Below are 27,065 nucleotides of genomic sequence, written 5' to 3' on the forward strand. Positions count from 1 at the left end.
ATTATGAGATTAGCTGAGGGTTTGTCATATAGGGCCTTTATTATGTTGAGGTATTTTCCTTCTATACCAATTTTATTAAGTGTTTTAATCATAAATGGATATTGTATCTTGTCAAATGCTTTTTCTGCATCAATTGATACAATCATACGGTTTTTGTCCTTTATTTTATTTATGTGATGTATCACATTGATGGATTTGCATCTGTTGAACCATCCTTGTGCCCCTGGGATGAACCCCACTTGGTCATGATGAATAATCTTTTTAATGCATTGTTGCATTCGATTTGCTAGAATTTTGTTTGGGATTCTTGCATCTGTATTCATCAGAGATATTGGTCTGTAGTTCTCTTTTTTTGTGCTGTCCTTACCAGGTTTTGGTATCAGGATAATGTTGGCCTCATAAAATGAGTTAGGGAGTACTGTCTCTTCTTCAATTTTTTGGAAGAGTTTAAGCAGGATTGGTATTAGATCCTCTTTGAAGGTTTGGTAGAATTCACTAGTGAAGCCATCTGGTCCCGGACTTTTGGTTTTGGGAAGGTTTTGGATGACTGATTCAATTTCGTTACTGGTGATCGGTCTGTTTAGATTTTCCAGTTCTTCATGGTTCAGCCTAGGAAGGCTATATGTTTCTAAGAACTTGTCCATTTCTTCTAGGTTATTGAATTTGGTGGCATACAGTCCTTCATACTATTCTTGGATGGTCCTTTGTATTTCTGTGGCATCCGTAATAACTTCCCCTTTTTCATTTCTGATTTAGTTTATTAGTGTCTTCTCTCTTTTTATCTTAGTGAGCCTCGCCAAGGGTTTGTCAAGTTTGTTAATCTTTTCAGAGAACCAGCTCTTTGTCACATTAATTTTTGCTATTGTCTTTTTGTTCTCTATTTCATTTAGTTCTGCTCTGATTTTTATTATTTCCTTTCTTCTGCTGACCTTGGGTTTCATTTGTTCTTCTTTTTCTAGTTCTTTAAGGTGTAATGTGAGATTATTTATTTGAGATTTTTCTTGTTTCTTGAGATAGGCCTGTAATGATATAAATTTCCCTCTTAAAACTGCTTTGGCTGCATCCCAAAAATTTTGGTAGGATGTATTTTCATTGTCATTTGTTTCTATGTATCTTTTGATCTCTCCTCTAATTTCTTCCTTGACCCGGTCGTTCTTTAAAAGTATGTTGTCTAATCTCCGTGTATTTGTGGTTGTGGGTTTTCCAGCTCTCTTTTTGCAGTTGATATCCAATTTCAAAGCCTTGTGATCCGAGAATATGTCCATCTTTGTCTCCTGTTACCTTTTTCACCCTGAAGTCTGTTTCATCTGGTATCAGTCTAGCTACATCTGATTTTCTCTGGATACCATTTGCTTGGAGTGTCAATTTCCACCCTTTCACTTTGAGTCTATGCTTCTCCTTGTAGCTGAGATGTGTCTCTTGGAGACAGCATATGGTTGGGTTGAGTTTTTTATCCAATCTACTACTCGGTGCCTTTTTATTGGTGAGTTCAGTCCATTTACATTTAGGGTGATTATTGATATGTGAGGATTTCCTATCATCCTATCTTTAGTTTTCTGGTAAGACTGTGTCTCCCTTGTTTCTTTGCCTTTCTGTTGTTGTCTATTATTTTTGTGTGCTGGTATTCTATGACGTTTCCCTCTTTTATTACAGTACATATTTCAGTTCTGGATTTTTTTTGAGTGGTTACCCTTAAGTTTATGTAAAAGAAAGTTTGATATTTAGAGTATTCCTTTTTCTTCAGCACGCGTACTTTCTCCATTCCCATATTCCAGTTCAGGCCTTTACTCTCCCCCTTTTTATGTTTTGGTTGTCACAAATTGTCCCTGTTGATGGTGGTCGAATAGCCTCCTTTAGTATTTCTTGTAGTGCAGGTCATGTATTAGAAAATTCCCTCAGCTTCCATATGTCTGGTAAGGTCTTTATTCCTCCTTCATATCTAAAGGATATCTTTGCTGGGTATATTATTCTTGGCTCATAATTTCTCTCTTTCAATAGTTTGAATATTGGTTCCACTCCCTCCTGGCTTGTAGAGTTTCTGCTGAGAAATCTGAAGATAATCCAATGGGCTTTCCTTTGTAGGTTACCGTCCTCTTTTCCCTGGCTGCCTTGAGGATTCTTTCTTTGTCGTTGATTTTTGACAGCTTCAATACAATGTGCCTTGGAGAAGGCCTGTTGGGGTTGAGGTAATTAGGTGTTCTATTTGCTTTTTGGATTCGAGGATCCAGTTCTGTCCACAAGTTTGGGAAGTTCTCATCTACTATTTGTTTGAATATACTCTCTGTTCCCTTCTCTCTTTCTTCTCCTTCTGCCCATAATAATATGCCCATTATTCTTATATTGCTCTTTCTGATGGAGTCAGAAAGTTCTTGTAGAGTTCTTTCATTTCTTTTAAGTCTTAAGTCTCTTTCTTCTTCCATTCGTGTCATTTCCAGGTTTCTATCTTCAATGTCACTGATTCTTTCCTCCATCTGGTCAATTTTACTACCTAAGCTGGCTATTTCATTCTTCATTTCTTCTGTTGAGTTCTTAATCTCCAGAAATTCTATTTGGTTCTTTTTTCAAATTTCATTCTCTTTGGTAAAATGTTCATGTTGTTCTTTGATTGTGTTTCTGAGTTCATCAAACTGCCTTTCTGTGTTTTCTTGCATCTCGTTGAGTTTTTTCAGAACTGCAATCTTGAATTCTCTGTCATTTAAGTCACATATTTCCATGTCTTTAAGTTCATTTTCTGGAGACCTTTCACTTTCTTTCTGAGCTGTCTTGTTGCCTTGATTATTCATGGCAATTTATGATTTATCATTTCTCTTCCTAGACATCTACAGGAGTGGGTTCTGCAACAGGTTGATAGGAAGAGGTCTTTCTTTTGTTTTCCAGAACGTGTTGGTCGAATGTTTTATTTTCTCTCTGATTGCAGCCTTTTTTCCTCTCTCACACTGTAGTGTTATGTTTTCTCTGCACTATTCCAGCTTCTCACACAATGGGGGGATTCCCTGGATTGCGGGCTTCTCCTCTGTTAACAGTTTGCCTGGGTCATAGGGTGCCCTGTCCCTGTGGGGATGCGGAGAGCTTTTGAAGTTCCAAAGCTGTTTCTGCACCAGATTCAGAGTCCGTGTGTTTCAGCAGTTCTGTTTACTCCTGCAGGGATACGCCCATATAGGTGGGGACAGGGGCGGGGTGTGTTGTGAGAGGTGGCCCAGAGCAATGGCGGTGACCACCACGACAGCCAGTCCTGCTTCCACATCTCCCTCCCCTTTGCCGGAACTAGTTGGGCTGCGAATCTGTGTCTGCGGACCACAATTCTCAGAACTGCAAATATTCTGTTCTTTTGATCTACTACTACTGTTCCACTTCTAGCACTGGTCAGGTTGGGGTGGGGCGAGCTCTGGGAGGGTAGGGAGGGGGCGGCTAGTCTCAGTGCCTAAGGTTTCCACTCTCTGCGGCAGTGAGGGCTTAAACCGCCGTTTTCAGCCTTCTTCAGTCAGTCTTTGCTCTGAGGTCTCTGCCGTGACCATTGAGTTCAGCCGTGTTACATGCTGTCCACTCAGCTCTGTGGGCCATCAGTGGAGCCCTAGCAGTCGGAGTTTTTCCCTCTCCCACAGCTGCGGTAGTTCCAGGATGCAGTGAGCTCGGAGCAGTGAGCTAGGTCTGTGTCCTGAGCCCTCGCAGCTCGGTCTCCGCGATTCTCCCTTCTCTCCTCCCCTGCTTGTGCAATTTGCCCACCTTTAGGTGAATTCAGTAGTGAGACTTTTCGTCCTGCTTGTCTGCTGTGCAGCGAGTCCTTTGTGGAGTTATAGTTGTTCAATTTGTTGTAAATTCCAGAGATTTCCAGAGGCTCACCTCACACCGCCATTTTGATGACGTCTGCCTTTAATTCATTTTTGATATGTATCTTTGCTGGGTCTTGAATTCTAGATAGACAGCTTTGTGGGATTTCTTATTTGTTTGTTTTCTTCCAGCTGCCCTTTAGACATATCTTTTTCACTGTTTTCTGGCTCTACATTTTCTAACAAAAGTCAACCATCATTCTTATCATTGCTTCTCTGCTTCTAATATTTCTTCTTCTCTGGCTACTTTTAAAATTTACTCTTTATCTTTGGTTTCCAGCAGTTTAACTACGATGTGCTCCTGTTCTTACATTTGTTTGTGTGTTTTTAATCCTCTCTGTTTGAATCTTGTTGAGCTTCCGGAATTTGTGTACTGTCATTAAAAAAAAAAAATGGCTAATACTTTTTCTGTTCCATTCTCTCATCTGTTTTTGAAACTCCAATTATATGTATATTAGAATGTGTGGCCTTGTCCCTCGGGTCACTGAGGCTCTGTTCATTTAATCAATTTTTTTTCACTCTGTGCTTTAGTTCAAATTATTTCTATTGCACTATCTTCATGTTCACTGGCCCTTTCCTCTCTTGTGTCTAATCTGTGGTTAACCCCATTCAGTTAATTTTTTTACTTATAGTATTGTATTTTTCAGTTCAATCTCATTTGATTCCCTTTTTTTTACAGCTTCTAAAAGTCTCCTGAAATTTTAATGTATTATATCCTGTTCACTCTTTAGTAAATTTGTCATAATTTTAAAAAGCCCTTGTCTTCAGATTTCAATATCTGGGTCATATTTTAGGTCTTTTTCTATTGACTGATTTTTATCTTATCATGGATTGCATGTTCTTGTTTGTTCACATGTCTAGTAATATTTTATTGTATATTGGACACTGAATAGTACTCATTCTAAATCCTGTTGTCTTCCTCTAAAAAGTGTTGTTTTATTCCAGCATGCAATTAAATCTAGCAGATAAATTTGAATTTGTGGAGGCTTTGTTTTATGCTTTGTAAGGGATAATCTTTTCAGTTTTCTCTTTAATGTTGTTTAATTTTACCTTTAGTCCTTAGGCAAATTTCTTTTTCTGAGGACATAGTTTTACACCTAAGGCATGGCCCTTCACAGTTTCAATGCTAAACCTAGTGACATTACCATACCACTCTAACTTGGCAGGATTCAAACTACAAATTCTGCTTCCTATGTGGTAGGAAAGAGTTGAATCTTCTGCTCAGCTCTTTAAGTCTTCCAGATTAAAGATGCCTTGAGCTCTTGGGAGTCTTGGACACACATGCATATTTCAGAGCTCAGTTAAGGATCTGACTGGTGTTCATACATATGGGTTGAAGTTTCCCCCTCTGTGGTTCCCTTCTTCTTCTTTTTTTTTTTTTTTTTTTTTGGATTTTCCTCCTCAATTTTCAGTCTTTCTGACAGTTCCAAAGTCCATCTGCTGACTCATCAGGATATTAAGATTAAGATTTCCATGTGGCAACATCCTCTTTAACCTAAATGTAGGAACACACTTTCTAACTGTCAGTTAAAATCCAGAGGCAATAAAAGAAAATATTACTACATTTAACCACATAAAAGTTTAAAAAAAAATTTTTATGCATGGCAAAAATCACCATGAACAAAGTCAAAAGACAAATGACAAACTGGTAGAAAAATTCTACAACATGACAAAAAACTAATATCTTTAATATAGAAACTATACTTAAAAATTCATGGACAAAATACCAAATCTTAAGGATAAATGGGAAAATGATATGAACCAACAGTACATAAAAATATGTTAAAATGGCCCTCACACAGATGAAAAAGTTCAAACTCACTCTTACTTAGAGAAATGTAAATTAAAACAACACAGAGATAGCATTCCTCACCCACCAAATTGGCAAAAATAAAAAAAGTATGAGAACACATTCTGTTAATGACACTGTGAGGAAACAAACTTTGCTTGAGGAAATGCAAATTAGCACAACCCTCCCAAAGGAGAATTTGACAATATCTAACCAAATTACATATGTACCTACCTTTGGACCCAGGAAACACATTTTTAGAAATCTGCCCTGAAGACACACCTTAAGCAATACTAAAATTCATATGCAACAGGTTACTCATTGTAGCATTATTTCTGATTGAAAAATACTAGGAAAAAAATTAATGCACATGTATTAGAGAGGGTTGAGTAAGGTACGGTATATCCACACAACGTATTATTCTTTTGTTATTTTTTAAAAAGAGGTAGATCTCTATGAACTGATATGAGGTGATTTCCAGGACACACTGTTAAATGGAAGGAAAGCACAAAGTATCTATAGTATGCTACCCTTCGTATAAGAGAAAGCAACATAAGAAAACACACATGCTTCTGTTTTGTTTTGGGTTGTTTTTTTTTTGTATAAAAGGAATACAGGAAAGATAACCTCCAAAATCAAAAATACTGTACATCTATAGGAGGTGTGTGGGGAAGCAGGAAGGAATAGAAATGAGGTGCAGGGGTGAGGAGGGAGTATATCTTTGAGTCCTAGAAACTTAGTAACATTTCTCAAAGCTAAAACAGGAAGAACTAAAATCAACCAGGAAGGAGGGGATCCCACAATAGAAGACAAATAGGAACAAGGAAACTTAACTGTGTTGCAAATGAATAAAATAACCCCTGAAGAGTGTAGAGAAGGAAAAATGAATCAAAGTTGAAAATACTTCAGAATTAGAATTTTGATTAGATGCTGGAAGCTGGATTCACAAACAAAACCACTGTATTCTAGTTTATAAATGTGTTTCTCAGGGAGTATGGTTAGCAATCCTGACACGACTAATGTGTATACTTGGGAAGGTCAAATAAGTGAACACGTCATAGACAGTGAAAGTCAACGTTCTCCCTTTTTCAGAGAAAGAAGTTACAAATGGGAAAGAAGGGGGACTTGCCATTTGGGATCAGAATCAGAGCTCCCAGTATGAACTCGTGGTTTCTAATAAACATGCAGATCTGTGGGAGAACGTGTGTGTGAGTTAGGAAACACACATCTTCTCTCGCTCAAAGCAGGCCTAGATGCAGTGACGCCCCAGTAGCTATTAGCACACCAAGAAACCAGACATTGGCTCTTAAATACCTTTTTCCGGTAAAAGGAACCAGCGGTTCTTGGAGAAATGGTTGATTAAAGATCTGGCAGGGAAAATGCAAGATGCACCTGGGACATTTTGTGGTACCAGAAAATAAGGAGATGCTAAGAAAAGGCGTGGGGACATAGCCAAGGGACATAGGGGCTAACTTGAAGGAGCTCTCAATGGCCAAAGCTGGAACAATTTGAGAAAGAAAGAAATAATGATAGCATTGGATTGTAGTCCAAATATAGGATAACTATCTGAACCCACACTGATATAAATGGAATAAATAGGTAACTGGAGGAGAAGGGACAGTTCTTGTTTCTGTAATTAATAAGTATAGTAGAAATAAGGGAAACAGAAAGTCCCCACCAGGCAAACACCACAGAAGTAATTGTTTCCAGGAAGATCCATTGATGGATACTGAAAACAGTGGGCAAAAGTGGGAGGATAACCAGGATATTTGCACAATCAAATAGCAGTCTCATCTTCATTCTTGGTGACTGTGTGACCTTGATAAATCCACTAACCTAACTGGCCCTCAGGTTGTCTTCCTGTAAGTGGGCGGGTTAACTAGATCACCTCGAGGGACCCTTCCAGCTCTCCACTCCAGAGAAATGACTGTGCCTCCTTGCGATTATCAGCAATAAAACTTCCTTTGCCTTTCGCTTCTCTTCACTTCCCTTTCCTTCTTTCTTTTCCATTCCTTACCCATAATAGGCTTCTCTAGAAAGAGAATTAGGGTGCTCTCTAAGAAAGATGGAGAAAGTTAGAAGTGAGGGATAAGAGATAATGCAACTCCTAATATTAACAGGGTTGCTAATATTAATATTAATATTAAGGGGGATGGAGAGGAATACAAGGAAAATATCACAGAAGAGAAACATGTCCCACAACCAGCCAACAAGAGGGAGGCGCCAAGCTAAGGCTTGGGGACACCACCCACCAGGAGACGGGCACCTCAGCCTTAGGGCTTCCTGCCTGTCTGTTCTGGGGTCTCTCCAGACCTCCATCTGCCCCTTCCTCCAGCACCAGGAAGAGCTTCCAGGGAGGTGCAGCCAGGCATTGCCCTCCTCTCTCTGGAGCTTCCCGAGTTCAAGCCTTACCTCTCGCTGAGGGACGGGACCATGTTCCCCACTAGAGGCATTTCGAGCACCAGGCAGCAGAGAGGGGGACACGGTAGCCTTTGCTCAGGCAGCACCCACGCTCTGAAGACACAAAGTCCCCCTCCCCCGCCCAATCAGGTTGTCCCAGTCTTCTGGTCATCCGTCTTCCCAACCCCAGTCGACCACAGGAGTCAGAAGATGTATGAAGATCAAGCTGAACTATGAACTCAGGAAATTTGGTTTCTAATCCTGCTTCCTGGCTTTGATGATCTGCCTCTGGAACAAAGCTCTTCATATTTCTGTGCCAGGAGATTTTCAGTAAAACATCTGCCGATCAGGCCACTGTGTTAGCTTTAAAAAATGTAACAGACACAACCCAGCTGCCGTTAACTCTCTGTGCCTGTCCCCACCCTCAAACTCTTAGAGGCTCTGTACCAGCAAATCAGCACCAGATTTCCTCTCTGGTTCCAGGACAATGGCCTTTGCTAGCTCCTCTCTGCTCTATCAGCTCCCATGGGGCCAAAGCCATCAGGACCCGTGCCTGATGGGGACTATGACAGACTTCTCTCCAGCATCTGCCATGTGTGTGCCACCCATCTGCCCACATAGGCAGCTCATACTTTCCCGATAAGAACTCAGATAAGATTCCAAACCCCAACACAGTGACCTGAGCGAAGACGCTGTCAGCATGTAACAAACAGAATAACCGCATCGTCTATTACAAAGACAGTATTTACAGAAGAACTATGGTCGTACGGTGTTTGAAAGATCTAAATTAGGAGCTTTGAAGTCACATACACACAAGAGTCTTCAGATTGCACACTGACCACAACAATAAAAATTGAAGGTGACAGTAAGTTTTCTAAACAGAAAGCTCTAGAAAGTTACATCTCTGGTAACCTTATTTCCAGCCTCTACCAACTCTTTCCCATCCAAATCTCAAACTCTGAAAAAGGGAAAGTAACTTAGGGGAGCTATTTCCAGGCTTGCTTGCTGGCCCTAGATTTTGAGCGTGATTCATGACACCAACTTGCAAAGCGCCTCCCTTTGCCTTGAGACTCAGCCTTCAGTGTGGTGGAGGGGAGCCCCCACACCTGCACGTGGGGGAACACGTGTGGTGGGAGTCAGAGCACCAGTGAGCTCCCGGGTCACTACACGATTTTCATGCCACCTGTATTCTCATCCCTCACCCGCCCAATTTTTGTGACACACATTTGAAAATAGTCATTTATTAAACACATTGATTACTGAGGGTCTATATTTTTCTCCACAGATTTTTTTCCATAAAACAACAGAAGTCCTTAATAGAAGATTCTCAAAGTCGCAGAAGATTCTCAAAGTGGTGAGCCAGTGTTTGTTTTTTCTTCCCACTAATGAGGAAGTGATGCAGCCACCATGATGACTGACGTTTGCAACGTGATTATGGAAAATTGGGGAGGAGGAAGTTCCAAAGGAAGCTATGGGGCTGGGCTGCCTTCAAGACCACTCACGCACCGAAGGCCCTTTCCTGGCCCCATTTTGAGTTTAACTTTGGCTACACCAACGAGGGAAAGGCATGTTATTTCATGAGGACCTAGCGGTCTTGCCTCTCCAGCCCTGGCTGTGAGCTGCCAGCCCTTAGCACTCACTCCAGCGTAAGAGGCAGGTGGACCACCTAGTATGCACGGAAGGGTCAGCCAAGCATCTCCAAAATAAAAAGTGCTTTTGAAGAAAACTAAAGAGCATTACTGAAAAGCTGAGAAGAAAAGCAGATTTCTAAAGCCCGCTCATGTTTTTGCCTCTTTAAAGATTCTCAACCGAATCACACGGTTATTTTTATAAGATCGCGGCACCCTAGATGAAATCACCCACCTTTGGACACTGTCCAAAGACTCTTGTCCAGACTCTGTTTGGGTCAGATGTTCAGTGTGCTGAACAGACCATTTTATTTCAAGATACACAAAATTAATGGAGGCGGACACAAGCCAACACGCAGCTAGCTGAACAAAAAAGCTGAGCCAAAATACAAACTCAAATATAGAAGAAGTCAATATCCTTTCCTCTAAGCTTGTAAGTTTTGTCATAATGTAGCACTTGTCTCATTTTTCCTTGGGCTGAAGCTAGTGGGCTTATCCCAAGGCAGGCACGTATCTTAATAATCTTGGGGGTCCCCCCACACTTAGCCCTAGAAAACTGGATTGCTTAATGAATATTTAATTGAATCGACTATTAAAATGCTTACCTTAATGGTAGTAACTAAGACAGTTAACACGAGTGCAAAGTTTACCATTTTTGAAAATGCCTTGTAAAAAAACACATTCTAGCTTATTCAGTCTTTGCAACACATTTGTATTGTGCCCACTCTTACTATCCCAAATTTATAGACACAGATGCAGAGGCTCAGAAGTGGTGAAATGTAACTATCTGATTCTAAAACCCTGTATTTCTTTGCCACACCACCTGCCTAAATTTTTTCCAATGTTCAGAAAACACACTCGTGTGTGTGTGTGTGTGTGTGTGTGTGTGTGTGTAAAGGTTTTCTTTTTCTCAAAATCAGAGAACAATTTGTTCTCTGGCAGAGAACAATTATAAGCAGAAAATCATTCTGAATATTTAATAAGTACCAGACAGCATCGAATATCATGCTGAAAATGGAATTAAAAGTATTTTACCATGGACCTATGTTTCTCATGTCAATAAAATATGAAAAGAAGATGACAGACTCCCAAATCCTGAAGATAAGAAGTGAGAAAGTTGGAGAAATAAAGTGATAGGAAAATGAGTGTGCAGAAATGTGGCCCTAGGGAAGTACAATTTGGTTCAGCACTTGTAGAGAACAACCTGGCAGCATGTCAAGTCTAAAATCTGCACACTGTCAGGCTGTTCACTGCGCACTGTCTATAATCACCGAAAAACTAGAAGCATCAGGACATTGTGAGGTCATGTTCTTACTGACATAGAAAGAATGCCACCTTGTATTATTAAATAGAAATATTGGTGAAAACCTTATAATCTCCTTTTAGTATTTTGTTTACAAAAAGTGTGTATCAAGGCCAACACTTCTGAACAAATTTTGCTTTCAGAGGCTATATTCTTTATCCGTTGTTGTGCAACAACATATCTCCAAATTTAGCATCCCCAAAAAAAATAACTTTTATTCTCTGACATGGTTTCTGAGGGTTAGGAATCTGGCCATGCCTCCACTGGGTGCTTCTGGCTCAGTCTCTTTCAGGAGGTCACCGTCAAGTTGTAGCTTGCCCCAGTCCTTGCCACCCCCGAAGACACAAACAGACCTGGAGGAAACATTTCCACACTCATTCACGTAGCTTTTGGCAAGAAGCTACAGTTCCTTGTCACACGCGCTGCTCATGATATGGCTTCCCCCAGAGTGAAGAATGGGGGAGGGAGGGAGAAGGGGGGAAAGAGAGAGAGAGAGAGAGAGAGAGAGAGAGAGAGAGAGAGAGAGAGAGAGAGAGAGGGAGGCTAACGCACAGAAGCCTCTTAGAAGACATGTACTATCTTTTGCTGTACTCTGCTGGCTACACAGACCAGCCCTGGTACCATGTGGGGAGTGGGGACTCTCCCAAAGGCTGTGACTACCCAGAGGCAGGAGGTGGGCATCACGGAAGTCCATCTTGGACCCTGCCTACCGTAGCCCATCCTCACCCAGTCCAAGGCCCACAGAAGTCTCATCCCAGTACAGCACTCATCTGAATTCCAGAACCTCATCATCTAACCCAGTCTAGGTGCAGATAAGGTGCCTCAGATGCCATTCCTTAAGTACAGTTTCTCTGGATTTGACGGCTGTTAACAGAAGAGACAAGTCACCTGTCCCTTAACCGCCAACATACAGCGGTGGGACAGCACTAGGATACCCAGCACATACACTCTTGCTCAAAAAGGAAGAACATGGGAGGTCTACAGGGGCCAGTGACCCTTAGCAGTTCTGAAATCCAGCTGAGCAAATGCCAGGACTTCCTTGACTGGGTGCGTCCTCCCCGTGCCCAGGAGTTTGCATTGTCCACGGCTCTTGGCCACACCCTCTGAGCTCGTGGTTCTGCCCTCTAGGACGTCCGGCCTCCGGAACTGTGAAAATGTAACTTTCTGTGGTTTAAGCCCCAATCTCTGGTATTTTGTTACGGTGGCCCAGGCACACTAACACATCAGTCTTCCAAAAGACGTCCAAAAACGGCCTGCTGTTGCCCAATCTGTATTTACACTTCATTTTATATGTCCTTTTGTTTGATGCATATAAGTACACATCACTGTATATAATTAGATTTGTGTCTACACAAAATGTGTACTATTAGATTTGTTTCTAAGCTAATCTGACAGCCTATGCTTTCACCAGGAGACCTGAAACCTCCTTCATTTCATGTGATAGCCCATTTCACACGTAACCCTTCACCTTCTAGAGGTGGAAGCTGACGGGATTTACAGCTCCGGATCCATAGGCTGCAAATGTGTCAGAAGATGCCTCTGCATGGCTTCCTGTGAATTGAATTTAGGGATCCTGTTGTAATGGAAAAGTTGTGTTCCAAGAATCACCAGACCGGTGCCTTTCAAGATCAAATCATCCCTCTTCCAAGGCATGGGAAGGGGACTTGTACTTAACCACATCAGACGAGGGACAAAGGGTAAATCACAGTGCATGGGAGCCAGGCTTGAGGACACATCCCCAGGGAAATTCTCAAAGCAAGGAGCAAGTGGCAGTGGGGACCCTACAGCAGCCCCAGGCTGGGTGTAGGTCCAGCAGGCGCGGCCTGGGTCTCCCAGGCCTCCGAGCGTGCCAGCTGACACATTCTTCATTGCTCTCCCTCTGATCACACAAACTTCCGCTCACTTATTTATCTTCGCTGTGTCTTCTGCAGTGATCTGGATAACAAGTGTCCTGTGTTTAGAACTCACGGTAACATTCGATTTAGTGAAACATATATTTTAACCAATGTTTCTCTGATGATCAGTCAGAGCAAAACAACGTCTTCTCCCTACCCTGCAATCAAAGTAAGAAACCAAGCATGCTTTTCGGTCAATCTCACCTTAAGATGTATCTCAAACCCAATCTATTACAGAACCAATTAGTCAAGGTTATTTTTAAATTCATGTTCCCCCCAACTCACACCCCTAAAAAAAACATTTTTAGCTCTGAATGCATTGGTTGGCTTCACAGAGACCATCGATAGGAAGTTTCAACTTCCTTATTTTTGACTTAATAACTTTGACTCTTTTTAAAGTGCTATGGAATAGGCCTTTGAATAACTTTGAATAAGGAAGGCCAGGTGTCATTCACTGACTTCTGATTTTTGCTCTCTGAAAGCGTCTTTCCACTGCCTATAGTCATGAGTTAAATCTGGCTTGGGACAATATGCTTAAATCATGAAATTTCCTCTTTAGGGAAGCAGGTACCACCCCATTTGCAGTTGGTGAATAAAAATGGAAGCTAGCCTTTTTTTTCCCCCCTTTGTGGGTAAACTATTATTTTCTGCCTGGTTGCTTATATGATAATCTCTTTTCTCTAGATTTGCAGGCAACATCCGGTTATGGGCATTTTTTTCCCCATCAAAATCTTGATTTCTTTTTTCTATACTGAGGAAAATACTTTTCTAGTTTGTCTGTGATTATTATTTCTGATCCGTTTGTTCCAGCATTTTCAGGAATATGTGTTACCCACAGGTTAGACCTTTACTCCTTTTGCTCTGGGTCCATTATGATCTCTTGCCATTCCATCTTCAGACTTCACAATCTTGGGAAGCATGTTCACAGATGACATTTTATCCACTGTTGATTGTGCTTGCTGGTGCGTTTATATCATTTTTACCTTTAATTGCATCCTTCTCTCATTTTGGCTGGCTCCATGTTTGATTAGGGCAGGGAACATGGAGTGACTTGGTGTCTAGCAGGGCCTCACCTTAGATCTGCACGCGGGAGGCATGGCCTGATTTGCACCACCTTGGCCCAGCTCTCATCAGGTAGTCTTCAGTCTGGCTCTGCTCCAGCAGGGTAGATCCTGACCATGTTCTGCTCCCAGGGCCACTGTGCTTCCAGAGCATTTCCTAAGGGAATACTCGTCCCCACGTGCCACGCATCCCTCCCTCTAGTGCTCTGTGCTACACTGGGAGACGTGATCTTGGAATCAGTATGAAGACTCAAGGAGAGTTGCCCAGGGCCCAGTTTTTTCATGCAGCAGGGAGCAGTGCTCTGATTTCAGGCTGTGGGAGCCCGGAGCCCCTGAGCCTGGCAGAGAGTCGAGTAAGCAAAGCCTTCTCTTGGGGTCTTGCTGCCTCACGTTGGGATTAGAAGAGAAAAGAGGTGTTCTGAAGTGGAGACTGCTTCCTCAAGCCAAACCCACAGGCACTGTAGTTGGAAACTCCCTTTAGATTTCTAGGTTTTGTGTCTTTGCAGAGTGTCACAGGTATTTTAATAGGAAAGAGAGTGCATCTCAGGCTAGTCCAATGGTTAATTTTTACACATGCCTGGTGTACTACCCTCCCCCAAAGAGAACAATGTATTCATTATACATTCAGACAAAGATATTTCCCATAAGGGCTGAAAATTACCCCACTCATCAACCCCATGGCAGCGAAATGATGCCTGTGCGTGGAATTCCAAAAGAGGATGCAGAAGAATTACACAGTAGCATCTGGGCCTCCAAAGCAGGCAAGGCGGCCATGCAAAGTGGCCTGTAGGACTCTAGCCACTTCCAGAAGCTTGTGATGACGCTGACTCATCCTCTTGTCCATTTAGCAAATAGTTCACAAGCAAAAATACATCATAAACACATGTCAAGAGGAAAAATATAACACTATGTGTCCTTACCTTCTAATAAATTCGGGCCACCAAACTCTGCTGAAGAACCCTTTCACGGAAATTCACTGCTTTCAGCAGAAAGGTGAGATTACCGACTGTGTCCATGTTAAATGCCAGGAAACTGAAGGAAAACCAGAGTGATCATCATTACTGTTTTGTCCTCACCAAAGGATTTCATTTGAAAGAAACAGACAGGGCTTGTTTTTTCCCAAAACAATTTTCTTCACCTAGAAAAGTATTGTCAATACACGTAACCGGCCCTCACACCTCTAACACTGATTGGTGTTTCCTTCAGTACTTGTTTTATGAACGTTTGGCTCTGGTTTTCCTACATGGTGGTCCTTGTAATAGAAAGATAATTTGGGCTCCTGGCCTTTCCACTTATAATTGTATTATAAGTAGTGTTCAATCATTTATATTAGGTTAGTGCAAAACTAATTGCAGTTTAAAAGGTTAAAAATAATTGCAAAAACCACAATCACTTTTGCACCAACCTAATATATGTAATTTCCACCAAGTGGGTTTATCATAATTTACTCAGCCATTGTTGGGCATATGTTCCCATAATGATAAGCGAATATTAGTGATCCGATATATCTGTCACAAAGTATTTGTCAATGGATCCTATTTCTTAGATACATTCTGTACGAGGAACTGTGCTAATTATTGCTGTGGATTTTTCAATGATCTCCATAATTCTATGATGAGGATACTACAATTGTCCAATGCACAGTTTGAGAATCTGAGGCTCAGCAGCAAGATGTAGTAACTACTCTAGGTCCCCCAGGCAGAACACGTGTGAGCTCGAGTTTTTGTTAGGGGACACTCATATTTCGAGGAGGAGCTGAAGGGCAGTGATAGGGGTGTGGGCAAGCACAGGAGAGGGTGTGCCACGGAGATGGCAACTTTCCTCAGCAGATAGAAGTTTCCATCTTCCCCATCTGGCAAATGAGATAACTGAGGTGCAGCGGCGTTAAAAGATTTAGGCACAAACAGACTCAAAACACCCAAGTCCCCTCCCAGCCTTGTGGGTTTTTCATCCTGCGACTCTGCCTTTTGTGCTAATCTGCTCTCCCTCCCCCACATGAAACTTCCATCTGTACAAGTGAGATGGACAGCTGAGCAATCAATTCACACTTCGGGGCCCCCACAGCTTGGCCACCCCTTTGCCCATGTCCTTGGGAAGTAAGTTATTGTAAGACCCAAGTCATTAATTAAGTAAAATAAAAAGCCGTTGCTGCTTAATCAGAAGCCACGAGAGAAACACAAAGAAGCAACTGATACACTGCTTTTGAAACAGGAAAGGTGGGAGGTTATTTACCACATGCCAATTTCCAGGAAACTTAAATTCTATCAATCCTCATTCTGATTCTGGTCTTTAGAGGGGTGAGTCTCTGTCTCAGTCTATGTAACAACAGGTGTAAAGAACATTCATATTTTATTGAAAAGTATGTTTCAGTCATTCCAGGGACGGTGCCCATGAAACCTGGAGACTGTGAATACTGGTATCAGAAATGACCTTTCTTGGGGTGTTTATTGTAGAACATTGTCCACCTGAGGTTTGTGAACTGCTGGTGCTACAGGAAGTGGACATCATCCACCCATGAGTGACATGACTCTATGAGTCACGAGCCAAACATGCCCACACCACAGAGCTCTAGGAAGCCATCCAGCACAGACTCTCAAAGAAAGGAATACCACTAAAGGCAACCTCTTTGTATTTTACAAGGTCAAAATGACTATAACTTTAAATTAAATTGGAAGGCACATGATTATTCATCAGGGAAATGCCAGTGAGAACCACAGGAGGCAGCATTATGTGTCTACCAGAATGACTAAAAGTAAATACACTGACAACATCAAATGCTGACGAAGACATGGAGCATCTAGAACTCACGTACTTGTTGACAGAATGTAACATGGTGAAACTGCTTTGGCAAAAGGTGTCATAAAACTAAACAAACACATACATCATGACCCCATGATTCCACTTCTACTATTGGCCTTAGGTAAATAGGCTTGGTAAAAATTCATCACAAAAAGGCTTGTAGACGAATGTTCATAGCAATTCTGCTCAGAGTAGTGAAAAACTGGAAGCATTCCAGGAGTCTGCCCATCAATACAAGAATGGAAAATAAATCCTTAGTACAGCCATCAAGTAGAATACTACTCAGCAATAAAAAGGAACAAACTAACACGATAAGATGAATGCATCTCAGAAAGCATTATAGAGAGTTAGTAAGGCAGCTCAAAAAGAGGACATACAGCATGGTTCCACTTAGATGGAGTTCTCAGACAGGAAAACTAACCTGTGGGAGAAAACTGAGAAAAGTAGCTGCATCTGGGGTGGTGGCCATAGGGATTGACTGAGAAGGGACATAATAGAACTTTCTGGAGGAATGCTGATGGCCTTTCACTTATAAGAGTTTTGGACACACGGGTGTATGCATTTGTCAAAACTCAGTGAATGCACACGTAAGACTTGTGCATTGCATTGTATTCAAATTCTGCATAAGAAGAAAAAACTGTAACCAAATATGGAGCTCTAGTTAACGACATAGCCAGTACAGTGATGTCAATAGTAGAATCTTGATGGTGGGCACTCAAATGTCCACCAAAATTCTTTCAATGTTGCTGGATATTTGAAAACGTTCATAATGTAATATGACAAAGCATTCAAGTGCAATGCATAACCTTGACTTTCCCCGGCCCACAGCCTCCTCCCTCGGAAGAGGATCCAGGGTGAATGAGAGCCTGAGGGCTCAGTGGCAGCCCCTTGGCAGAGGGAGGAAGCTCACCAGCCGAGAGCGAGAGCGGGCTGCATGGAGCTGTTGGCAGAGCCAGGAGCAGCTCACCTCAGAGCCACGCCCGCCCTCCTCACTTAGTCTCATGGGCCTTTCAGGGCAATGCCTGAACCTCCCACAGTCCAAATGAGGGGAGCCCCTGGGGGTCCACATAATGGCTACAAGTCGGAGAGACTTCAGGGCAGCAGGAAGTTCCCAGCCCATCTTTCCTCACGTTTCTATCTTCTCATGTACGTTGTCACTGTGACTGCCGTCCAACTGCCCTACTAGAGTGTAAGCTCCACACGGCTGAGACCCCCCCCCAGTCACCGCGGTGTCCCCAATGCCCAGAGAAGTACCCAGGACACAGTATGGGTGACAAAGGCTTGTCTTACTGTACATAAAAACCAGAGCAATACGGTTTTAGGACTTAAGTAGATAAACACAGACAGACTGAATCAGTAAACCTGGATGTGTGGGAGAGAGATGTGTACTGTTTTGGAGGTTAATAACCGAGACAAAAATAAATGGACTGGAACTTTCCAAATATTTACAATTGGAATACTGCCTTTGGCGCCTCTCAAGTCTGTCCTGGAAAATTTGCTGGGAGCAGACATTTGCATGTGGGTGAGAGTCTGTTATGCTTTCTGAGTGACGGGGACAAGCCCCGCTCTGCCATCTGGAAAAGAAATGAAAGGGCAGATGTGCGTGGCTAGTTTGGGAACAAGGTCCCTGAATGGATGGAACTAACTGATTTTGATGGGAACTATACTGTTCTTTCAACTTATGTGTTGGAAAGTTTTCAAACTAACAAGTTGGGGGGAAAGCTATTGGAACCATAAAATACCCACTCAGGGCAAGAAATATTAAAAGATGCACTGACTACATAGTGTGCTGGGACAGGTTGAGACATTAAAACTAAGAAAAACAGTTGGAGGTTATGGGAGCTGATAAGACACTGCAGTCAGAGGAAACAGGAACCTGAGCAGTAGTGAAAAATGGGGGGAATAAAGGACAAAGTGTAGCTTCCTTAATTCACTTCATACCGACAGACATGAAAAGCCCTTACTATCATTTATGTGTTTCCCATGTTTTTAATCAGGATTCTAAATGATGTTTCCTAATTAACAGTTTCCTTGGAAATTAGCTCAGTACATTTGGGTTATAGAGACAAATAGTCTGCCTCCAAATAAAAATAATAATAAAAAATACACAAAAGGGAAAAAGTATAATAAGCTCCTCAAAAGTAGAATAAAGGAAACTATACACTTACGAGCATAAATCAATGAAGTAGGAAATAGAGGTAGGACTGAGAAGATCCATAAAGGGAAAAGCCGGTTGTCTGAGAAAAAAATAAGCCAGATAAAATCTGCTAATATTAAACAATACAGAAGAAAGAAGGCACAGAAATAATTTTAAGCATGACAAATGGGACATTTGTCTACAAATGGGACATTTGAACTACAGATTTAGCGGAAGTGAAAAAGATAATTAGAGAATAGTATGAAATATCTTACACCAATAAATTCAGAACCACATGGATAAAGTCCTAGAAAAATACCGTTTACCAAAACTGACGTGAGAAAGTCTAAACGGTCTTAAAACAATTAAACTAATTGAATCAGTAATTTATATTCCCCCAGGCCCAGATAGTGTTCAAATAACATCAAATTCTTCCACAGAACAAGACACTACTGCCAACGTGACTTTATGAGACCAGTAAAACTTGATATAAATCCAAATCAGGGAAGTACAAAAAAGGAAAACAATATGTCAGTGAGGATACAACATGTGCCCCCCGCCCCCCGGCCCCAATACAAGCCAGCCAAACCCAGGAAAATAGAAACATGATAACGCAGCATAACAAAATCGAGTGTCCCTCAAGCATGCAAGGGTAGTTTAACATCAAAAGATTCATAACGGTTATTTATCATATTAGCAGGCTAAAGAAGAAATATCATACGATATTTCTTCAATAGGTGCTTCAATAGGTGCAAGAAAATTATTTGCATTAAAGTCAATAAGATGTATCATCTAGTAGTGACAAAAATATGCTAAAAATAAAAATAAATGGAGTTTTGTTAGGGTTAAAGTCCATCTATCAAAAAGTTCAGCAAATATCATTCTTAATAGTGAAATGTTAAACTAATTCTTTTTAAAACCAGGAATAAGACAAAAGATCACCTTCTACACAAAAAAGAATAATAGGAATAACAACTGGAAAGGAATAAATAGAAAATCATTATTTGCAGATGGTATGACTATCTATGGAAAAAAACCCACAAAGAATCTATAGACACATTTAGAATAATTTTTTATGGGCAGATTTACATACAAAAGTCAAATGCTTTTATAATAAACCAGCAACCACAAAATACATAGTTAAAAATATTGTTTTTACTACAACAACAACAACAAAATGATAAGTGCCTATTAACTCTATCAAAGTATGTACTATAAATGGAGAAAAGGATTGAACACTGGAAGACAATTCTGAGATTAAAATCTTTGAGAGGAAGATCATTTTGTCAACATGTCAACTTTTCTGCAAATCTATAGATTTAATACACTTTCAAAGAAAATCTCACCAGATTTTTTTAAATTGTGGTAAATATACATAAAAGCTACCATTGTAACATTTTTAAGTGTCCAGTTCAGTGACATTAAGCACATTCACAGTGTTGGGCAGCCACACCCACTGTCCATCTCCAGAACTTTCCCATCTTCCCAAACAGAAACTCCGTCTTCATGAAACAGTAACTCTCCATTCTCCCCTCTCCCTGCCCCCAGGCACAGCAACCACCATCCTACTTTCTGTCCTATGAATTTGACTCTTCTAGATTCCTGATCTAAGCAGATAGTTGTTGTTGTTGTTGTTGTTGTTGTTGTTGTTGTTGTTGTTGTTTTCCTGAGGAACTCGACAAACTGATTCCAAAACTTACATGGAAATGCAGAAGACCCAGAAGAATCAACACAATTCTGATTTATATTTCAGATATTATAATGTAAAATGAGGTCAGACAATTAAGTTCACGAACTCATCCTAGAAAAAGTGCCGCATACCTCATTGCTGAAATCACTACAGTCACCTTTGAGGTACTCCCCTTGGGAAGCTGTGCACCGACACCAGCGCCTAGTCCACCCTTCAAAGCAATTTTGGAACTCTTTTTTTCTGGAATGGCCATCAGAGCTGTCGTTGTATTACCCTTGATGCCCTGAATGTCATCAACATGTCTTCCTTTCAATATTTCCTTTATATTCGGGTAAAGAAAGGAGTCATTGGGGGCCAGATCAGGTGAGTAGGAAGGGTGTTCCAATAGTTATTTGTTTACTGGCTAAAAACTCCCTCACAGACAATGTTGTGTGAGCTGGTGCATTGTTGAGATGCAAGAGCCATGAATTATTGGCGAAAAGTTCAGGTCGTCTAATTTGTTCACGCAGACTTTTTAGCACTTCCAAATAGTAAACATGATTAACTGTTTGTCCAGTTGTTACAAATTCATAATGAATAATCCCTCTGATATCAAAATAGGTTAGCAACCTCATTGCAGCAAGTTCACAAACTTAATTGTCAGAGCTCATTAATATAATATAATGTAATATAATATAATATTATATTATATATGCTATATGATAATATTATACTATTATAAACCTAGTGTAATTTTAACAGTGTATTGTTGCATTAAGGATATACAAACAGACTAGGAACAAAATAGCCCCAAAATGGACTTCCACAAATACAGAATTTAATAAAGTCCAGAGCGGGCACTGCCGATCCCTGGGAAGAGACAGTTGCTTCAGGAAATGGTGCCGGAACATTGGACAATCCCTACAGGAGGAAAAAATAAAGTAGATCCCTTCCTCACACCACAGATAAAAATTTCTAGTGAATTCAAGAATGAAATGTGAAAGATGAAACACTCAAACTTTTTTTAAAAATGTATATTTCAATATCTCAAAGTAAACAAGGCACAGAAAGTGTGGCATATAAACGATGAGTAAATTCAATTGTAATTTAAGAATTTATGTTGATCAAAAGATACCATGAAGAAAATATAAGAGAAGCCACAAACTTGGCCAAGATAATTGTAACATCTATACCAACAAAGGATAAAGAACCCCTAAAAGAGCGTAAGAATAAGACCAAAAAAAGAAAAAAGGAAAACTGGCAAAACACATGAACAGACATTTCACATACGAAGAAATGTGAATGGCTAGTCAACATGTGGAAGCAAGCGTTACCTCACCTGTAATAGGGAAAACGCAATGTAAGTCAGTGAGAGACCTTTTTCTTATACTGTATTGATGAAAATTAAGTCTGCTAGTACCAAGTGCTGGCAAGGATATGGTTCCACAGAATCCGTGCTGCTGGCGGGCTATGTTTTGTACAGTCACGTTGGAAAACAACCTGGCACTTGCCAGTAAATTTGGATGCCCACAACACAGCAATTTCACTCCTAGGAAATATACACTATTCAGGAGTGGTTTTCAAACAGACTGCAAATCACTAATGAGTCATGAAACCAGCTTAAAGAATTGAGATCAGATTTTTTTTTTTAATTTAAATATCAGAGAACATATGAGTAAAAGGATAAGCATTGTTTCATGAAATGGTCGCTTCAGTTGTGTCTCTTGGGTGGGATGCTTGACGATGTGTAGGGTTGTAAAATTTATTTCTTACTCTGAGTCATGGTAACTAAATTTAAAAGCCCTATAGAAATGCTCACACATATTCCCCCGAAAACAGGTACAAGACTTCTCATATAAAAGCTTTGTGCTGAATATCAGAAACACAGCCCAAATGCCCACTGATACTAGAGATTAGAATGGATGAGTGAACTGTGCCATGCGCATGGAAAGTGTCATGGCAAGGAGGACAGCTCTCCAGCTCACATAAGAAGTGGGATGAATCTTAGGAACTAAATACTGAGCGGTAACAGGAAACTACAGAATACCACATACATTACACTTTACTTTCAAGCTTAAAGTCAATAAAAACAACCAAAACATGATTCTGAAGCCAGACTATCTGTTCAAATCCTAGCTCTGTCACTCATATGCCCTAACCTCGGGCAAAACACTTCACCTCTGTGCCGCAGTTTCCTCATCTGTGAAGTGGAAATAACAGCCTACCCCATGGGGTTTTTATAATTAAAACCTGCAAGGTGCTTGGAACAGTGAACGTGCAATAAGGAAGGAACACAAGAAAGGACAGAATTAGCATGTTTTAGCTGTAAATTGAGGGAGTGGGTGCAAGAGCATTAGTTTTACATAGTCGTATATTTTTTTGTATTTATCACATATTAAGCTTTGGAAACAAGAGAGAGCTGTGCCAGGACAAAGCTCTACACTCTCGGGCTCAGTAATAGGACACTGAGGGCCACGGCTGGTGACAGCCTGAGCAGTTACGTACCTGGTTCTCAGCTTGTCGCCCCCAGACTCAGCCCAGCCCCGGAGCAGGCCAACAAGTGGTCTTTCTTCATACTGTTTGGCGTGTTGAGCCAGCAGTTCCCGAGCTACAACCTGTGCACAGAGTTTACCATTCATCAGTCATTTGTCAAAAACACAGAAAATGCCCAAGTGTCTTCAATGCTGCAGCCAGACAAGGTCAAGCAGCTTCTAGGAAACTCCTTGGAAGGAACCAAACTCCTTGGAAGTATCTTTTCCTTTCAGGGGCCCCCACTTCCCCGCAGCAAACAGGTGGCATGTCCCTTCCACTCACAGTCCCTTCCCCATGGTCAGCAAGAGTGGCCAACAAGCTAGTGACATATTGTTCCCTCTCCCCCTTGAGACACCAGCCTTGAATACCAGTCCCGGGACCAGCTAAGTCAGCTGACACTTCACATGAAACCAACTTGCCTTCTCTGGACCAGACAGATGTCTGGTCTGTTTTCTTCTTTGCCTCTGATAGCCTGTGGTTGACTGAGCCTTTGAGGAATATCATTCAAATACACACAGAAAACCATCCCCATCAATCTCCTCCCTCAGCAGCTTTCAAGTTATACTTTGGGCCAAAAGCTCAGCGTGCTTTTCCAGGTTGGTTAAAAGAAGATTCCCATGGCCAGCCTGCTGCAGGGAGGGGTCTGCTGACGGCAGCAGGCGCCAGACATGAGTGAGGCCACCTCTGCCCAACCTGCCTGCCAGCCTCCGGCTGACTGCAAGCCCAATCCAAACTGCCAACCCACAGAACCACCAGTTAACGACTGCATGTTGTTTTAAGCTACAAGATTTTGGGGTGGTTGGTTACACAGCAATAAATAGCTGATTCATTGTCCTACCAAACCAACTTTAGAATATTTCCTTCTTTGTTTGGTATACATTCATGTCTTTATAAAGACTGTATAAAATGCACATGCTTTCAATCAACAGTGTATCATAAGTGGTCTTTCCAGTTCACATCGCTGTTTCAGATTCTGTTTTTCTGCTTGGTGGCTGTATAGTGTCTTTTATTTGGAAAAATCATAGGTAAATCAACATTTCCATTCATTTAGATGTTTAGGTTGTTTCCAATTTTACAGTGTCATCAATAACCTTAATATCAGATACTCAGACAAATAGCACTATTCTCCTTTTGCTTACTACCTGAGAATAAACCCATGAGCCCACTGCTGCAGAGGTTTTTATAAAGGCCGCCCTGCCTACACCAGGGATTCTGGAGATGCCTGAGGGCTGTGTTTCCCCGGGGGAGGGGCCATAGCCAGGCGTAAAATGCAGGGGGCATAGTCACATCCAGTGTTCTGCCGAATGCCACGTGGCCAAACACAAGCTGCCGACTGACGGCCCAGAGCCTCACTCAGTTACACCGAAGCTCTGAGGTCCTCCCGCCCCCGGCCTGCGGCAGGACTACACTCACTGCCCCCTTGAGCTCAGAGGCGGCCAGTGGCACACATGCTGTGTGATGCCCACAGCTGTGACTGGTCCGTGAGTCTGGGCTTCAGTCTGCGTCGGGGGCTGCCAGATGCAGTACTGTGAGAGCTGACCATGTTGTTACATTCATTAAACATTACTTTCCTTTTGTTTCTTTGAACTATTGTCCCGACTTCTTGAAATTCGGCTTCCACATAAGTTATGTCATCTATGATTTCATTTACAGATAATAAAGGGGGTGTCGCGAAATGTTGTTTTATAGAAAAGAGGGCATTCAATGCAATGTTTACGAATCACTATAGTCTGGGTCCAAGGATGGGAACATTTTTCTGGCTGCTGCTATCCAAAATGAGTGTGAAAATCAAAACACCTCCAGGGGTGGAAAACATGGGGGGAAGCCACCAGCTTTAACTAGAATGTCAACTGAAATGCTACAGCACACACGGCACAAGGATTAACATTTGCATTCTTCCTTTCGCTCATCTGTGAAGCTTACGACGGGGGTCACTCTGGCTTGCTCTTGTTGCAAGAGCGACATCATCCCCGGAATTAAAAATCGCCATTCCCACCCCTCTGTCCATGTCTTCCCTCCATACCATTTCTTCAGCAGCATTTACTGATGACACAGAGCACAGCTTGTTTACTGCTCTCCTGTCTTTCTACCGCCTGGAAGGGAAGTGCTGAGAGGTGAGCCCATCCACTCGGCACCACCTGAACCACGCACACCCAGCTGGAAGATTTCCTGAATGAGTGAATGCACAAGCCAAACCCTTCCTATTTTCAACACTCACCCAACCTGTTCAAGTCCTTAACAACTTCCTTCAATTTATTCACTACTCCCTCCTTTTCCATTTGAATAACTTAAATTGGGCAAATTAACTCACTCTAACTAGAATTAAAGTCAGCATGAAATAGCCATCGTGTTAGGTTGCTAAACACAAGCAGGAAGACACACAACGGGGCCCTGGCTAATATCACAAAAGCAGATTTGTTTTTGCTCCTTTTATCTTCCCTTTTTTGCTCCTTGCTTTTGGCATCTTTCCTCCTTTTCTAGGTCATGAGTCAAGAAAACATGATTTAAAAAATGAGTTTATTCTCTGCCGTTGATGCCCCCTTGGTGGAAGATACAACGATGGAAGCCATCAGCTACCGTGGGGTTTGGGCACTGCAGCGTCTAAATCCAATACTTCATTTGATGAATGACCAGGGAGAGGCACAGGTAGGTCAGTCACCATCCCGAAGGGCGCGCAATGAACATGAGCTGGTTTCACGCCATCACCGTGACCCTGACGCATTACAATATACTGTGTGTGTATACTACATACTGATATATACTGTATACTATACACACACACACATATACAGGGTGCCAAAAATGTACACACATGACTTGTATTCATCTTTTGTTGTCAGTATATATTGAATATTACAATTTTAATACAGTGTTTTTCTTTCTTAAAATGTGTATACATTTTTTTGGCACCCTTTGTATATAAATTTTTTAACTTTCTATTTCAAAATAATTATTGACCCACAAAAACTTGAAAAATTAAAATAGTACAGAGGGCTTTCATTTGTTTTTGTTTTTGTCTAGTCATCACCAAGCTTCCCCCCAAAGTGGTCTCTTACATAGCAATAGCGATCATCAAAACCAGGAAATTTAATAAAATTCTTATACATTGAACCTTTCAGTTGTGGTAGAGATGCCATTATTTAAAAATGAACCCAGCTGTAGGTCATTCTGCACAGTGAAATATCATTTTTGCAGAACAAGTCATTTTGCATCCTTCTCTAAGTCTGGGGTTCTGAATACTTACACCAGAGTTTCCTAAGACAACATTTGACGTTCTTTCTTTCCAGGTGGTGGTTTCTGTGGCCACAGCTCTCCGGGCCACAGAGGCATACTTCTGACCTTCCTATAACACACTCGATGATGCCGACTGAGCCTGAGTGCGCCTGCCCACAAGCACTTCCTTCAGGGAACTCTGGGGACTGAACCCAGAACAGCGATGTCCTCCCCTCAGGGAAAAGATCCATCTGCAGGCAGAGTCAAGCTAATCTGCAGCCAACGTTTGGACACTGGGTCTAAGCAGCTGTACAGAAAAATGGCACAAGAAACACACATCCATAATGGCTATCATATGGTGCAGGCAACACCGACTAGGTAACATCCATAACAGGTAGTTTTTAGGTCAAATGGCTTTTCGAGGCGTCTAGGAGACACTTAGCATTTCTATACACAAAGTACCTCACTGATTTATGTCAGGTGCGGTGGACTTGGATTAAGCCTAAGAAGTAGTGTCTGTTGCCAAGACAGAAATGCTCAGAGCAAATTAGAATAGAAAACTCAGTGTCCGAGGAAAAGCCACCAGACGTCACCCACTCTACATCAAGGACGAGCCAGGCCGTGGGGCCACACTCAGGTTTGTGCCATGTAGGTTGATGGAGTCTCTCAAAGTGGTGGTACTCATGGCATTAGGGTCCCAAACCATGGCCTAGCAGGACCGGCTATGTAATCTGGGGCCCAGTGCAACATGAAAATGCAGGGCTCTTGTTCCAAAATCATTTAGGATTTCAGAATGGTGAGAGCAGAGCATT

General features: G+C 41.7%; 1 protein-coding gene across 1 annotated transcript in view; it reads right to left on the reverse strand.

The window, feature by feature from the left end:
• The window catches only part of ACOXL (acyl-CoA oxidase like), a 248,107-nt gene that overhangs the window by 76,429 nt on the left and 144,613 nt on the right, over positions 1-27,065 (reverse strand). The window contains 2 exon segments of the mRNA XM_033100859.1: positions 14,824-14,935; positions 23,014-23,123. Of these exon segments, the coding sequence (XP_032956750.1) occupies positions 14,824-14,935; positions 23,014-23,123 (222 nt within the window).

This window comes from Rhinolophus ferrumequinum (assembly GCF_004115265.2).
Source record: "Rhinolophus ferrumequinum isolate MPI-CBG mRhiFer1 chromosome 13 unlocalized genomic scaffold, mRhiFer1_v1.p Super_scaffold_3, whole genome shotgun sequence".
Lineage (NCBI taxonomy): Eukaryota > Metazoa > Chordata > Mammalia > Chiroptera > Rhinolophidae > Rhinolophus > Rhinolophus ferrumequinum.